This window comes from Humulus lupulus, chromosome 8 (genome assembly GCF_963169125.1).
Source record: "Humulus lupulus chromosome 8, drHumLupu1.1, whole genome shotgun sequence".
NCBI classification, from domain to species: domain Eukaryota; kingdom Viridiplantae; phylum Streptophyta; class Magnoliopsida; order Rosales; family Cannabaceae; genus Humulus; species Humulus lupulus.
This window is the reverse complement of record NC_084800.1, coordinates 5287670-5305833: the sequence shown is the minus strand read 5'-3', so window position 1 is coordinate 5305833 and position 18164 is coordinate 5287670. Positions and strand designations below refer to the sequence as shown.

The following is an 18164-nucleotide window of genomic DNA, read 5'->3' as shown; positions in this document are numbered from 1 at the left end:
CGAGGTAGGGGAAAGGCAGCTTCTAGGCCCCGAAGCTGTTAGACAAGCTCAAGAAGCAGTAGCGCTTATTAGACAACGTATGCTTGCTGCTCAAAGTCGTCAGAAAAGCTATGCGGATGCCAAGCGACGCGATGTGGAATTCCAAGTTGGAGATCAAGTCTTCCTGAAGATATCTCCTATGAAAGGTGTCAAGCGGGTCGGGAATAAAGGCAAGCTTAGTCCCCGATTCATAGGTCCTTTTGAGATATTGGACAAAGTGGGACCAGTTGCGTATAGACTAGCCCTAACGCCATCACTAGCCGATAGTCACAATGTGTTCCACATCTCGATGCTACGCAAATATTTGTCAGACCCATCTCACGTCCTCAAGTACGATACAATAGCACTCCAGAAAGACTTAAGTTACGAGGAACGACCGGTTAGCATCCTAGATAGGGGATGAAACAGTTAGGGTCCAAGAGCTTTCCTATAGTCAAAGTCCTATGGAGTAATAGTTCTGAACGAGAGGCAACGTGGGAGTTGGAGGAGGACATGCAAGGCCGGTATCCGGAGTTATTTGGTAAGTAAATTTCGAGGACGAAATTCTTTTTAGTAGGGGAGAATTGTAGAGTCCAAGAACTTTACTTAGCTAGTTAGATAGTAGTATTATAGTAATTATAGTATTATCTTTATGACTGTGGATTTTTGGTTCAGACCGGGAATTATTTGGACACTCATAGTAGTACTTATAGATTTTCTAAGTTTAACCTATAGTTTAAGAATATTAATTTTAACCTAAGGTTTGATTAATATGACTGATATTAAGGACAATATTTATTATACTATAAGGTTTAGATAAGAACCAATAGGATTTTAAGCACATGTTATGTATGGGTGATTAAGGATTAAGTATTTTGAGGATTTAACTTAATAAGGGTAAAGTTTGAATGCTCTAAGGTCAGTCAGCAGCTTTGAATACGTTTAAGGGCTTAGTCAAGGCTGTTTACTCAATCTGAATTAAGCTAAAAATGTGTAATTTCGTGTTTAAATAATCAGCGAATGACGATAAATCGCAGCTATAGGGGGCGATATATCGCAACACGTAGATACGGAAAACACGAAACGATGCACGTTTGCCTCGGGCATAATGGTCCAGGCGATATATCGCCTATAAGGGGCGATATATCGCCTCCTTCAGCATATTTTGAATGCTTTTGAATTCATTTTCCATTCAACCATTCAACCTTTTGATAAGTCCAGCACCTTTTTAAACGAGTCTTCAGCCTCTGCTGAACGATTATTCAAATTATTTTCACCTAAAAATCCATTGTTTTTATTCAAGTTAAATTAAGATCCTTTCATTCCTAAACTCTATAAATAGGACCTAGTACCCATCCATTATTCATCTTTTGCTCTAAGTTCAGAGGCTGCAAGTTGCTAGGTGAGTGTGAGAGTGTAAACACTTGGGTGGGGAAATCATAAGCTTGATCATCATAAGCTTATCAAACACTTGGGAAAGTAAGGATTTATAGTATTTCGGTTCGAGGTTTTGATTGGTCTTACAAGTCTTCAAGGTATTTCCACACTCTAGTTCATTGGTATTATTTTCTTTAAGTTCTCATAATATTTTACCAGCCTTCTAACCTTATTCTTATTTTGTTTAGGAAATCTAAGAACTTACACATAAGTTTTTGGTAAGTATTTTCTCAATGGTTTAGTCATTCCATTCCTTTCATTTCTCTTCTTCTCTATACTCACTCTTTTTCAAATGGTTCTTAGGAGTGTTCCAAACTCCCACCTCTGTCCTCTTATCCCGGTATTTTGTTAAGAAAAATAGGATAGAATTCATATGTTATATGTTTTATATGTGTTATCTTATGTTTTTATGATATGAAATGTGTTATGATATGTATGTATGTAGGCTTGGGCATATGACCCATATGACTAACAAGACCCCAAATAGATTATGGGCATATGACCTACTTAGCTAGTAGGACCCCACTAATCTAATGGGCATATGACTTGTTTGGTCTATGGGACCCCAAGTAATAATGGCCATTATAGTATGTGTATGATATAAGTGTTATGTTATGTTTTTTTTTATGTTTCATATGAAATTTATGTATATGAACTATGTGGTAGATTTTCCTTGCTGGGCATTAGGCTCATTCCTTTTTGTTTAAATGTGCAGGAAAATAGCTATAGTGGCGGAAAAGATTCGTGGATGCTTGGGAGAATGTGAATCGGTGATGAATGGATTCAAGGAGTCGAGAGTTCGATTTCGAGGATGTAGTCTTTATTTATACTTTATATGTATTTTCCGCACCTATTTATGTAATCTCTTTTCATTTCAATTAAGATATGTTTTCTTTTTAAGAACAATGGGATCCCATATCCTGCTTTGAGTTATGTAAGTTTGAATATTGGTTTTTACAAGTTTTTAATAAAGTATGATCTTTTTCACTTGTAAGTTCTATTAAAGATTAGGGTCTATGTATAGTTTTCATTAATGGTCCAAAGTCTAGAGTAGTTGGGTCATTACAGTTGGTATCAGAGCAACGGTTCCTTCGCATGAAGTTCTCCTCGATACACACACTCAAAAGCTCCGAATCTGACTGCCAAGTAAGTATTTAAGTTATAATTATTTTGCTTATGTGTATAGCTAACAACTTTAGTGTTTATGTTTTCAGTTAAGTATGAACGGAGCTTTAACCTATCAAGATATCCGAGCCATTAAGGCTTTAAAAAGAATAAGGGAGCCAAGAAACACTGTAGGACCACTAGAAAGAATCACTCGAAGATTGCTCTTGTTCCACCAAGAGATAGGTCACCTTCAAGAGTCTAAGCAAATAATGTTGAGATCAACGGAACAATATGTATTAATAATTAGGCTATTTAAAGATTTCCATCCTGTAATAGCAGCCTTAGAAGAAATATGGGAAACAATGAATGATGAGGACGAACTGCCATTAGCGATGAGATATTATTTCCTCTTAGTTAGGTTCACTGCAAAATTTGAGTTTCAGTTCACAAATGAGCAAAAACATAGGATTCTCACAAACCTTCCTAGAGGACATTTTGATGCACATGACAATGATGATTATGAGGAGATAGATGATGATATGCTAGATGAAGGATCAGATGTAGAAGATCCCGATTTTTAGAATAGTAGTTTTTGTTTGTTTGTTTTATTTCTTTCTTTATTTTATGATTGTAATAAGTGAATTTTTTTTTCCAAATGAATAACATGCTATTTTATTATCATGTATGAGTTTGATTTTATTTTTGCAATCATAATAAATACTAAATAAAATGAATAATGACTAAGTTCGGTGAGGGTGGATACAAATCAATGAACCAAGTTTCCTTATTGTATGAAACACACTCCACTATTTTGTGTAATTTGATTCTGATCTCGATTGTATGAAACAAATCGAACTCCGTTCACTATACATGCTTGGTAGGAGTAAGCTAATAGATCTGACCCAGATGCTAAAGCTAGTAATTCATCAGCATGCTCTAATAACCCAAGCTGGTGCAAGTCATATATCTAATAATAAAGAAATATATTAGAATGAGAATGTAATTTGTAGTATGCAATTTGCTAAGTACAAGTATTACCTTCTTATGAAACCATGAACGAAACTCTTTCTTATGTATCAATTTATGATTGGCAACCATATCTCTTTGTTGCACCTCAGTTAGGTGTTCCCTGTTAATTAATTAACAATGTCAGTATTGTTAATTAAAGAGTAGATTGAACAAAGAATAAAATGAATATTAATTATGTACTTACTCTAAATACACTTCAGTTTCTGGAGAATTATCCAATATGAACCACTCAGCTTTATTCCGAGTATTTTCATCGAGGGGCACGGGAATTCCCTTACTAAGAGGACGACATTGAGATTCAAACACTGTGAGGTGTCGATTCACATACGGTGCATCTTCGTTACGATCAGGCTGATTAAATTTTGTTTCCACACCTTTGAAATACATTGAACAAAATGTCAAAGCCTCATCTGCAACATATTCTTCTGCTATAGATCCTTCAGGACGAGCTTTATTCCTGACATAGTTTTTTAATTTTTTCATGTATCTTTCAAAAGGATACATCCACCTCATAAATACAGGTCCTCCCAATATTGCTTCATCAGGCAAGTGCAAAACCAGATGGATCATTATGTCAAAGAATGCTGGAGGGAAAATCAACTCCATCTTGCATAAAATAACAATCAAGTCATCCTTAGCTTTCTCCATATCAGAAACGTTCAGTGTCCTAGAGCACAATTGTTTGAAGAAATTACACAATTCAGTGATGGTAGTGGATATAGATTCTGGTAAAAACTTGCGAACACCTACTGCAAGTAATCGTTGCATTATCACATGACAATCATGGGACTTCAACCCAACAATGTTTGAGTCATTGTCTGTGACTTTTTTCTTTAGATTAGAACAAAAACCATCGGGCAACTTCACTCCTTTCAAAAATTGACAAAAATCTCGCCTCTGTTCAAAAGTGAACACGTATGGAGCATGCGGTTTCATTAACCTTTTATTGGCATCCTCGTAAATCCATAACGATTTCCTAACCCCCATATTCTTTAAATCATGTCTTGCGTTAGTGGTGTCCTTAGATTTATCATTATCTAACAAAGTCCCAAGGATACTGTCGCACACATTCTTCTCAACATGCATCACATCTAGGTTGTGTTTTAACTGATTTAACTCCAGTAATCAAGTTCATAGAAAATACTTTTTTTCCTCCAATTACTTTCCCCTGCACCTCGCTTGCGCTTCACCCCCCCAAATCTGTCATGTTTACCAGACACTTGAAGCGGTAAAGCATTGACTTGATCTAAAACTTGTTGACAAGTAAACTATTGTGGAGGATTTCTTTTCTCAACTTTGCCATCAAATTCCTTGTCCCTTCTATACTTATGATTACTCCTCAAGAATCGCCTATGACCGACATACGAAGTCTTACCAATCACTCGAATGGAAGTGGTGTCTTCATTGCACGTTGGACATGCTTTATACCCTTGGCCGCTCCAACCTGTAATGACCCACTACTCTAGACTTTTGGACCATTAACGAAACTATACATACAAAACCTTAATAGAACTTACATTTGCAAAAATACCATAATTTTATTAAGTAACTTGTAAAAATAAGAGTTACTTACAAAATATCAAGAAGGATATGGGATCCCATTGTTTGAAAAACAAAAATATAACATGATTTAAAAATAAAGGGGTTACATAGTAAGTGCGGAATTTACATATAAAGACCATAAGTAAACGACTGCATCCTCGAAATCGAACTCTCGACTCCTTGAATCCGTTCATCACCAATACACATTCTCTAAGCGTCCACGAATCTTACCGCCTCTAAAGCTATTTTCCTGCACATAAAACAGAAAGGAATGAGCTTAATGCCCAGCAAGGAAAATCTAACACATAGTCATAATCATAAATTTCATAAGAAACATAAAAACTTAACATAACACTTTATCATATACATACTATAATGGCCATTATTACTTGGGGTCCCATAGACTAAACAAGTCATATGCCCATTAGATTAGTGGGGTCCTACTAGCTAAGCAGGTCATATGCCCATAATCTATTTGGGGCTTGTTAGTCATATGGGTCATATGCCCAAGCCTACAAACATACATATCATAACATAAAAACATAAGATAACATAAGCATATAACATATAGATTCTATCCTATTTTCCTTACCAAAGTTACCGGGATATGTGGACAGTGTTGGGACTTTGGAACACTCCTAATAATCATTATGAAAAAGAGTGAGTCTAATGAAGAGAAAGAGATGAAAAGGAATGGGAAGACTAAACCATTGAGAAACATACTTACCAAAACTTATGTGCTCAAGAACTTAGATTTCCTAACCAAAATAAAGATTAAGGTTAGAGGCTGAGTAGAAGACTATGAGAACTTAAAAGAACAAATACAAAATTGAACTAGAGTTTTTGGGTTACCTTGAAGACTTGTAAGACCAATCTACACCTCAAACCGAAATACTCTAAAACCTTACTTCCCAAAGTGTTTGATAAGCTTATAATGATCAAGCTTATGATTTCCCAACCCAGGTGTTTACACTGTCACACTCACTTAGTACTTGCAGCCTCTGAACTTAGAGCAAAAGATGAATAATGGCTGGGTACTAGGTCCTATTTATAGAGTTTAGGAATGAAAGGATCTTGATTTTACTTGAATAAAAATAATAGCTTTTTAGGTGAAAATAATTTGAATAATCGTTCAGCAGAGGCTGAAGACTCGTTCAAAAAGATGCTGGACTTATCAAGAGGTTGAATGGCTGAATGGAAAATGAATTTAAAACATTTCAAAATACACTGATAGAGGCGATATAACGCCCCTTGTAGGCGATATATCGCCTGGGCCAGTATGCTCGAGGCTGTCGTGCATCGTCTTGTGTTTTCCGTATCTACGTGCTGCGATATATCGCCCCCTATAGCTGCGATATATCGGCACACGCTGATTAATTAAACACGAAATTACACATTTTTAGCTAAGTTTGAATGGAGTAAACAGCCTTGACTAAGCCCTCAACGTATTCAAAGCTTCTGACTGACCTTATAGCATTCAAACTTTACTCCTTATTAAATTTAATCCTCAAAATACTTAATCCTTAATCACCCATTCATAACATGTGCTTAAAATCCTATTGGTCCTCATCTAAACCTTATAGTATAATAAATATTATCCTTAATATCAGTCATATAATCAAACCTTAGGTTAAAGTTAATATTCTTAAACTATACGTTAAACTTAGAAAATCTATAAGTACTACTATGAGTGTCCAAATAATTCCCGGTCTGAACCAAAAATCCACAGTTACAAAGATAATACTATACATACTCTAATACTACTAAATAATTAGCTAAGTAAAGTTCTTGGACTCTAAACAACCAGACAAGCTACTACGAGCAGGGAAATCGTTAATTGTCCACAGAAGGGCTGCACGCATCTTGAACAATTCATTCCTTGTGCCATCTCTTGTGTCGACCCCGTTAATCCACAATTGTTTTAACTCATCCACCAAGGGTCTTAGAAATACATCCATGTCTTTACCCGGTGATTTTGGCCCAGGAATAAACAGAGTTAGCATAAAATACTCTTCCTTCATGCATAGCCAAGGAGGGAGATTGTAGTTCGTCAAAATCATAGGCCACATGATGTATGATAAGATCATGTTGCCAAAAGGATTAAACCCATCAGCAGCCAAGCCTAGACGAACATTTCTAGGATCTTTTGCAAAATCAGGATGGGTGGCATCAAAGTCTTTCCATGCAGACCCGTCAACCGGATGACGCATCACCCCATCTTCTATTGATCTCCCAGTATGATGCCATAACATGTCATTAGCTGTATGTCTTGAACTGTACATTCGCTTTAATCTGGGAGTCAACGGAAAGTAACGCATCACTTTGTGTGGAACCTTTTCCCCTTCTTCTTTTCATTGACCCATCGGCTACTCCCACACACATGACATGAATCTTTGCTTGCATGCTCATTATAAAATAAGGAACTATCATATTTACACACATGGATTGATTGATATCCCAACCCTAACTTACTCAGCTTCTTTTTCGCCTCATAGTGTGTTGGGGGAATTTTATTATCTTTCGGAAATGCAAATTTTAGTAACTTCAACAATTCATTGAAAGAGTTATTTGGCCACTTCCCTCTAACTTTCAAATGCATCAACTTCGCCAAAATGTTTAAGGATGATATCCAATCACAACCCGGATACAACTCAGCTTCAATCTCGTCGAACAACTCGTCATAATACTGTCCCATTCGACTGCCAGACACACCATCTACTTCCTCTGCATTTTTCGGTAAGAGGAAATCATCAACGACGTCAACCATCTCGTCTACATCTTCATTCTCCTCAACTACCTCATTGACGACACTAGCTTCCACCTCACCGTGGTAAACCCACTTTTGATAACTCTGTCGAAAACCCTTGTCAAAGACATGAGCCTCCATTGTATCTATAGTTTGTAGTTTAACATTCAGGCACCTCACACACGGGCAAAAAATTCTCCCGTCGCAGTCTACGTGTTCTTTTGCCATTCTCAAGAAGTCTTGGAGACCGTTCCAATAAGCATCACAGTTACGCTTCCTTAATGCTGTCCAACTCTTATCGATCGACATCTACGATACAAGAATAAACAATAATTAAAACTTATTGACTATGTGTGTGTGCCCTAATCCACCTTTTCACTCCACTTCTATAAGGGTAAAGAACCTATCCCATTCAGATTTGTAGTATACATATAATTTAATCTACACTCTTAAAATTGTTTCATTTATGTAAAAATTTCGGTAGCACCTCCCTATAGTTCTCATAAGTGGGCAGACTAAAATTAAGTTTGCCCACTTACGAGAACAAATAAGGAGACACATATTGAAATCTCTATTAACGAAACAATAAAATGAGTACTAGATCAAATTATAGGTACACAAAAAATCCAAACTATCCATGCAGACACATACCGTCCTGGATAATTCGGAGAAGCATATTTAAGAGTTCTTACTGACTCAGCTTCACCGAACGGGTCTAAGGCTTTTCGTGATTGAAAATAATTAATAAAACATTATCACTAAGTGATAATATATAAAACGTCTATCCAATCTTTGGTGATCAAATTTTATCACCAAAGAAAAGCAACAAAAAAAGAAATATTTTTTAACACTAGATGTTTTATGATGTCTTATAAAATCTTATGATATTAAATTATAATTTTGTAATTTATTTTGAAATTATTTATCTAACTTTTAATTTATTTTTAAATTACTAAATTTGTTAATATTAAATTAAATTATAATTTTTTAATTCATTTATCTAAAATTTTAATTTATTTTGAAATTATTTATCTAATTTTTTAATTACTAAATTTGTTAATATTAAGTTTTTCCCTCTCCCTCTCTCTCCTTCGGTGTTTCACCGGAGCCATGGCGAAAGGAGCGAAGGTAGCCGGAAAAACAAAATCGAAAGTGAAATCAAAGAAAAAGGGTCCTTCATCCTCTGATAGGATCATCAAGACACGATCTATGGATGCGATTCTGGGAGTGAAAGAATTGGAAATTGATGAGGAAGCTGGTGATATGAAGCTGGGGGTTGAGGAGATTCTTTCCCCTGAAGATATGGAGGAGAACTGCAGGAATCGTGGTGAGATACACCAGAATTTTTCGGACTGGATATCTCATTCAAATCGTGTGGCCCAAAATGTGAGCACAGGGGTGAAGACTCCTCCTCCAGTCTTTAGATCTAACATTGTTCAGAACCTGGACTCTCGGTTTGCTGGGTCGATTCAAGAGAAACTTGAACTAGAGGGACAACAAGAACAGAGCCCTAAATCTAAAGTGAAGATCGACTTTGAAGACATTGAGGAGGAAGTGAGCTACTGGCAACCTTCAATTGTCTGTTTTGTCATGGGAGCTAATATACCTCTTCATGTTCTTGATGGATTTGCAAGAAGGATGTGGCAAGATGCAGTAGTTAAAGTGGGAATGATTGCTCGTGGAATTTTCATTATCCGATTCCAGAATATGGAACAACGAGACAGAGTTCTTCAAGGTGGCTATGTGTTTTTTGACCGAAAGCCAGTGGTCATGAAACCATGGAATCCGATTGATGACTTCACCAAAGATGATATTACCAGTGTTCCCACCTGGATACAACTAAAGGGTTTGGATATCAAGTATTGGGGGGAAAAATCCTTGTTCAAGATTGTTGGTCAGATTGGCACTCCTTTGCAAGTTGACAATGTTACCAAGCATCGAGATAGGCTGATGTATCCGAGAATTTTGATTGAGGTAAGCATTGGTCAAGATTTTCCTGTTACGGTTTCTTTCACTGATGAATTTAATCATGATGTTGAATTAGAGGTGAAGTATGAATGGTTACCATTAGTATGTTACACATGCTCGGGTATGGGGCATGAGACCAATAATTGCAGGAAGAAACAGGAAGGGAAGGACACAGTGAAACAGAAATGGATTCCCAAGAAGCAAGAGAATGAGGTGAAGAAGAAGACATCTATAGTGGATGAGGAAGGGTTTCAGAAAGTTGAAAAGAGGAAAAAGTACTAATAAATGAGATACCTGCTGTTACAAAAGTGGCAAATCGGTTTGATGTGTTGGACAATCAGGAGAAAGAGGTTTTTAATAGTATTACTAGAGAGGGGGGAGATCCCTCTGCTTCCAATGGATAGGATTCTTTGCTGGAATGTGAGAGGGATTAATAGCCAACACAAGCATAATGAAATCAAACAGTTGATTTTTTCAAAAAGAGTTGGGCTAGTTAGTCTCCTCGAAAAGAAAATAAAGAATAAAAGCATGGGTCCTTTATATTCTAGCTTATTTCAGAACTGGTGTTTTACGAATAATAATTCATGGCTGGATAAAGGAAGAATAGTCGTAGCATGGCAGCCAAGTATTTTTTATTTGGATATTCGATTCTGTTCTGCTCAAATGATCCATGGTATTGGTCATTCTAAGCAATGCAAGGCATGGTTTAGCATTACAATAGTGTATGGGTTCAATGAGGACAACAAAAGGAAGCAGTTATGGGAGGATTTAAAAGAAGTCTCAGCTCAAGTGCAGGGGCCGTGGTTACTAGTTGGAGACTTCAACGACATCTTGTTCTCTAAGGAAAGAGTTGGAAGGAGAAGTACTAAAGCACCTACCCAAGAATTTAGAGATTGTGTGGATTATTGTCAACTAGAGGATTTAAAATTCTCTGGCGCTTTCTTCACCTGGAATAATAAGCAACAGCCAGAATTCAGAGTCTGTTCTAAGATTGATCGTGCCTTGGTCAATTCTGCATGGGCTGAGTCCTTTCCTTTTTCTGAGGCAGTCTTCTTATCTGAAGGTATTTTTGATCACAGCCCCATCTTAGTCTCTTTACACCAAGATGTTGTTTGCGGAAAAAAGCATTTTAGGTACTTTAGTATGTGGAAAGGTGCTGGAAATTTTGATGAGAAAGTAGCTCAAAGCTGGAATGAAGGAGTTGTAGGAACTGAGATGTTTAAACTGACCACGAAATTGAAGAGATTGAAGCAGGTACTCAAGAGTATTAATAAGGAGGGTTTTAATGATCTGCAACAGCAAGCAACCGAAGCTCAGAAAGCATTACTGGAGTTGCAAGGTCGAATTAATAATGACCCTCTTAACAGTCACCTTCTGTTCGAGGAACAAACAGCCAGGGAGAAGTTTATTAAGATGTCTAAAGCATACTCTATTTTCTTAGCTCAATAAGCTAAAATTACTTGGGCTAAAAATGGAGATGATAATACAACCATATTTCATGCTTCTTTGAGGGCTAGGAGGACCCAAAATCGTGTCTCTTCCATAGAAGATGATCAGGGTAAGTGGTGTGATACACCAGACAGTGTACAGCATGCATTTCTGCAATTTTTCCAGCAACTGTTAGGCTCTCAAATGCATCAAAGGATCTTGGTGAACCAAAACATTATTGATCTCGGACCAAAAATCACGAACAGGCACATAAGTATTCTCCAAGCAGAATATACAGCTCAAGAAGTAAAAGAGGCAATCTTTGTTATTCCAGGTCTGAAGTCTCCTGGTCCCGATGGCTTTGGTAGCAGCTTCTACCAAGATAACTGGAACGTAGTAGGTGCTGAAGTTGAAAAAGCAGTGCTGTCTTTTTTGAACACAGGAAGACTCCTTAAAGAAATCAATGCTACCACAATCACCATCATTCCAAAGAATAGTTGCCCACGAAATGTAAGTGATTTCCGACCTATATCCTGCTGCAATGTCATCTATAAAGCTGCATCAAAAATGATCTGTTCGAGATTGCGGAGAATTCTCCTTGATTTAATTGCTGAAAATCAGGGGGGGTTTGTTCATGGTCGATATATTGCTCACAACATCATGGTTTGTCAAGACTTGGTGAGACTGTATGGGCGAAAAAATTGTAAACCTAGTTGCATGATCAAAATAAACTTAAGGAAAGCATATGATACCATTGAATGGAGTTTTATAGAAGAGATGTTCAAAGCCTTTGGTTTTCCTCAAAAGTTTACTGAACTGGTTTTGACTTGCATTCGCACTCCTAAGTTTTCATTACTACTTAATGGTTCTCAACATGGATTCTTTGCAGCAAGGAGAGGTCTAAGACAAGGGGATCCTATTTCCCCCTTGTTGTTTGTACTTGGTATGGAGTACTTGTCTAGGATCTTGACTAAGGTGGGGACTTGGCCAAGCTTTAAATATCATGATCGATGCTCCACATTAAAGCTGAATCATTTGTGTTTTGCGGATGACCTCTTGCTTTTTTGTCATGGAGATTATCTTTCAATCATTTTGATGCTGAGAGGTTTGAAGCTATTCTCTAAAACTTTAGGTTTATGTCCTAATACATCTAAGTCTGCGGTTTACTGTCATGGCATGCTTGAATCTGATGTGAATCGGGTACTTGAAACATCTAGCTATACTCGCAGTTATCTTCCATTCCAGTATCTTGGTATACCAATTTGCTCTAAGAAGATTTCTGTCGCTGAATGTACCAGTATCCTTGAGAAAATGACTGGCAGAATTCGTCTATGGAGTACCAGGAACCTCTCCTACATGGGGAGAGTTACGTTGATTAATTCAGTTCTAATCTCCATACATTCTTACTGGGCACAGCTTATGATTTTACCCAAAAAATTACTTACTTTGGAAAGGATCCTCGGATACTCATAGTCATGGCCTAATTGCATGGGATCACCTCTGTTTATCAAAAACTGCAAGAGGCTTAGGCTTTAGACGGATTCTTGATTGGAATGAGGCTGCCATAGGGAAATATGTCTGGGATATTGCCAAGAAAAAGATAACCTATTTGTCAAATGGATCAATAGTGTTTACATAGCAAACAGGAGCTGGTGGGATTATTCTTGCCCTCTGGATTGCAGCTGGTATTGGAAACGTATAGTTGCTGTGAAAGAATGTTTCAAGCACAAAGTCTCACTTGGCTCCTTCTTATCTCAGCAATATAGTATCAAAAGAGGATTAGAGCTGATGAGTGTTCATGACAGTAAAGTTTCTTGGAACAAGTTTGTTTGGGATAGACTAATTATTCTTAAACATAGATTCATCATGTGGTTGGTCATGTGGAAGAGATTGAATACAAAGGACCGTATCATCAAATACAACTCATCTCTAGACCCGGTATGCCTACTTTGTGGGGAAGCAGATGAATGCATTGAGCATTTTTTTTTCCAGTGCTTGTATAGCAGGAAGTGTCTCAGCACCATTAAAAACTGGCTCAACTGGCATACACAGTCAATAAATCTGGTGCGGTTACTGAAATGGCTTTCCCATGCCAAGACATCAAGTATACACAAGAGCATGCTGTTGACCATTCTTGCCGCTACTGTTTATCATATATGGAGGGCAAGGAATGATGTTCTTTGGAACCAGAAACTCTGGCACTACAATCACACAGTGAGTATGATTCAAAATGAGTGTAAATTGAGATTACTTAGTGTACTACCATGTAAAGCTTCAAGTAAAGATAGAGAGTTCCTGGGTAGTTTATAGCTGAGAGTTGTACAGGGGATTGAATGTATAGGAGTTAACTGTTTCAGATGATACTGTTAGTGTTTTTTGTTCCAAGTTTATTCCCTTTTGTGTGGAATTCTTGGTTGTTTGTACATGGAAGTTTAGAGCAATACAATGACCTTATTCATCAAAAAAAAAAAAAAAATTTGTTAATATTAAATAAAATTATAATTTTTTAATTCATTTATCTAAATTTGTAATTTATTTTGAAATTATTTATCTAACTTTTGATTTATTTTTAAATTACTAAATTTGTTAATATTAAATTAAATTATAATTTTGTAATTTATTTTGAAATTATTTATCTAACTTTTAATTTATTTTTAAATTATATATCTAATTATTTAATTTATTTTTAAATTACTAAATTTGTTAATATTAAATTATAATTTTTCACTTTATTTTAAAATTATTAAATTGTTAATATTAAATTAAATTATTTATCTAATATTTTAATTTATTCTTTAATTTATTTTGTTAATTCTAAGTATTTAATGTCTTATTTATTATATTATTATTTATTTAGTCCTCTAACTCTACCAAAATTTTGACAGCATAACATCTCTATTATAACATATCCCAAAAATTTAAAACCCTACAAAAAACACTCAGAAAATTCCCAGAACATTCACAATATACATATTATTAATCAAATTTAAATACTAACACATACTACAATTTTATACACATATATAAATATATCACTAAACACATCTCACTTTGTACACACATTCACATATTAATTATATTAATTAAACCAATAACATAATTAAAAAATAAATACCTTGATGCCACAAAATTATCTTATACCAGTGACCGAATTTCCAAGAGATACTCCTTCAATTTCTACACAAAATCAACCCAAATAATTAAATTTAAACAAAATTAAATCAACTTAATATATATATATAAATATATATAAAAGCAACTATATATATTCTGAGTTGGGTTTCAGCTTACTTGGGCTTCGACGTCTGAGAGATCGGGGAGAGATCGGAGAGCAGACCGAGAGTGAGGGTGAGGTGAGGGTGCGAAGACAGAGAGATCGAGAGTACTCTATACATAAATAAGAATATAACTCTCAAAAACACCAATAATGTCTAAAAGCAAAAAAATCAAAATCCAATTTCTTTTAACAAAAAGTCTTCAAAACTTTGAACTAAAGCAAATTATGATCTAACAAAGCAGTACAAGCAAAGAATTGAGCATCAAACAGAAAGATATTCCAGAAAATATATTTGACTATAGCCAAAGCCCAAACATACAGAGTTAATCAATCTCCTTATGAAAACAATAAAGAATCATTCTTCAAAGTGATGAATTCCTGCACAAGCACAAATTATCATTTTGAACCAAAACTGTTAAAAGCAATATTCAAGGCAATTGTCCATAAAAGTAAACCAAAATATCATACATCAAGCATCAAACAAATTGAAATCATCAAACTTTACTAATAAAAAAATAAATTAATAACTTATATCCATAATTTAGTTAAACTTCGAGAACTATATGAAGCTATAAATATAATTGATGAAAACAAACACAAAACATGGTAAGACTATAATTAATTCACAAAAAAATAAAAAATAAACAAAACATCCAGATTAGTAAAAAAAAAACACGAAACAATTAACATAAAATAAAAAGGATCCAAGTAATAAGAGTTATGCTCAATGCAAGGCACATATAAGAGTTAGTTGTAACTTTAACTTGCAATATGATAATAATGAAAAAGTTCCCCATTTGTAAGCAAACCAATCATTCCACTGAAAACAAATAATAATGAAAAAAAAGAGTCAAATCTTGATCTGGAAAAAGATATGATTATGAATCAAAGTAATGAATCACAACTCAAAAACTAAGGACAACTCAAAAAGTTCAAACAGGTATACATTTCTAACTAAAAATCTCAACATACCAACTAATAACACTCTTTAAAATAAACCATAAATCATACTCTAAACAGGATAAGAAATTGATTTAAACACACATATACACAAACTAATAACAAAATAGGCACCTAATTAATCCTAAACATATAAAAGAACCACAAGAATACCTCAAGATACAAAGTCCATAAATATTGATTGCATAAAAAAAAACAACTAATGAGATTTCACAGAAAAAACAGAGCTTAAGCTATTCTTTGATTGCTATAAAATAAGCTTAAGATTCAGAACACTTAATAGAAAACACAGAGCAAAAAGTAAAAACATATATTTTTTAATCCTGATATTAAGATTACCACACAAAACAGAACAAGCAAGAGGACAAAACCATCAAGAAAAACTTAAAGCAAACAGAAAAAACTTATACAAGAACCAATCAGCTCATACAAGAACTTATTCAGTTCTCAAAACACTGACTTACCCCATACACTGAAGCACTCTCAGTACAATGGTAAAATACGCCAAAGATCTAGACAAAATCACAGTCTATGCCTCTAGCCGAGACTACACTGCTCACAAAATAATATATATATAAAAATTAAGTTTACAATATTAACAATAAAACAAACAAATAGAGTGATGAGTAGTTGATTAATTTCAACACAAATTTTTTGCCAAACAATAAAATCTATAAATAACTAATATCATCAACTAAATTTTGGGTATTAGTAAGTATCGGAAGGGGAAGAATTGGCTTATAGTGTTTGTATAATCAAACTAATAATAATATTATTATATTTTAGCAAGTTAAAAGTCTAGCAACATTAATTTCTACAACATATATATGTAGTAGTTTTATGTATAGAGAAAGAAAGATGGTTGTAGTTGTAGTTGTAGATACTAAAAATATTTAATGCATGCCGAGAAAACAGATTACACAAAACAAACAAATCAAATTATAGAAAAAATTATGAATTGTCCATTACTAATAAAAAAAAAATATAAACGATACATAAAAGATATAAAAAGAAATGATACTAAAATGCAATAAGCTAGCTGCCAATTTCATTTTTTAATAGAATAATAATTAAACAAGTACATATTACACAGTCAGAACTAAATAAATTGAAGAATCGACTACCCAAAGAACATTATGTGGTTAAGGGTCATCATACTTTCAGCAAACAAAAATATTGATTTTTCATATTCATCAAGATTATAGTAAATACCACAATTTTAAAGATCAGCACATCACCTTTAGAAAACAAAAATTGAGTAATATATATATATATATATATGCATACCTATAATAAAAACCCAGTTGATGAATACAGAAGATGAATTCATACAAGAATATTTCTTCAATAAAAACCCAGTTGATGAATCCCAAATTTACCAAAGAACAAAGATAAACACTTCAAACTTGTTATATACTAAGTCCAGGCCATTGCTGAAAGCCACAAAAGAATTTCCAACACCAAAAAAGAAAGGGAAAAAAAAGTGATCCGCCTAAATCTATCAAAACACACAATCAAAACATTAAAATTTCCCAAGAAAAAAGAAAAATCAACCAAAAACTTAAAACCATTATTTCCACACCACCGAGATTTTGAACAAGAAAAAAATATACATATACAAATATATATATATACCATTTTGAGGAAAAACCAAGTCTTGGCAAAACAATAAAAGAAAATTGAAGAACACGAATAGCAGAGCCAGATGAGATTGTGTGCTTGTTTCGCTATTCAAACTTGGTAAAAGCTCGTCCTTGTTCCTCGTTGCTCTGCTCTGCTCTGGTGCTAGCTGGTCTAAGAGAAGAGAGAGGTTTGGGGTGGATGTAGTGGTTTGGGGTTTGGGGTTTGAGGTCTGAGAGAAGAGAGAGGGAGGTTTGGGGTTTGAGTTTTGGGGTCTGAGAGGAGAGAGAGAGGTTTTGGGTTTGAGATGAGAGATTGGGGTTTGGGGTATGGGTCTGAGAGAAGAGAAGAGAGAGCTTTCGGGTTTGAGGAAAAATTTTTTGGGGGTTTTTATTTTGGTTTCACGCGTAACTAAAAATATAGGAGCAGAAAATGATCAGTGGCCGCGGCCACCAGCATTTATTGGCCGCGGCCTGGGAGACAGGGAGTATTGGCCGCGGCCAACATGATCTCCTGGCCGCGGCCTCCGCACGAACATGGCCCAGAATATGACCCGTGGTCGCGGCCATCAAGAATCACTGGCCGCGGCCTGGAGATCCGAGAGTAGTGGCCGCGGCCACCAATAAGCTTCCAGTGAGAATGGTATTTCTCTTCCAGTGCCCTCCGAGTTGGCTTTCTTTATGCATAGTAACATCCGATTAGATATTTCATTTGGATCTTATTTTAATTCAAGAATGAGAATGGTATACTAATAAAGACTCTTTAATTACTGAGCTCTATATCCTCGATATGATGATAATTTGTACTTATAATAAAATGAGAATGTATAACCTATGGGAAAAAAATATATCATCTTGAGTACTTTTCTCTTCTTGTTATTCTAATGATCCTTATGTTTCAGTAAGTATATAAGTATATTATTTATTCTTTAATTCCTCACTTAAAACTAACTGTTCTTTTAATTAAAATAATTAAATATTTTAACTAGCTTATTAATTATGTTCTCTATATATCCAATATTGAATTAAAAGT

The 18164-nt window shown here is 35.0% G+C and overlaps 2 protein-coding genes across 2 annotated transcripts; both read left to right on the top strand.

The window, feature by feature from the left end:
- The first annotated feature begins 8989 nt into the window (after positions 1–8989).
- On the top strand, positions 8990–10129 carry LOC133794921 (uncharacterized). The gene has a single exon (XM_062232363.1). It carries the CDS (start codon positions 8990–8992, stop codon positions 10127–10129), a length of 1140 nt encoding a protein of 379 aa, XP_062088347.1.
- A 381-nt stretch (positions 10130–10510) lies between these two features.
- On the top strand, positions 10511–11296 carry LOC133794920 (uncharacterized). Its single transcript, XM_062232362.1, has one exon. It carries the CDS (start codon positions 10511–10513, stop codon positions 11294–11296), a length of 786 nt encoding a protein of 261 aa, XP_062088346.1.
- The last annotated feature ends 6868 nt before the right edge of the window (positions 11297–18164 follow it).

Bases quoted from the DNA above. Each gene is read 5' to 3' on its own strand.
- LOC133794921 (XM_062232363.1), top strand. From the start codon at position 8,990: ATGGCGAAAGGAGCGAAGGTAGCCGGAAAAACAAAATCGAAAGTGAAA.
- LOC133794920 (XM_062232362.1), top strand. From the start codon at position 10,511: ATGATCCATGGTATTGGTCATTCTAAGCAATGCAAGGCATGGTTTAGC.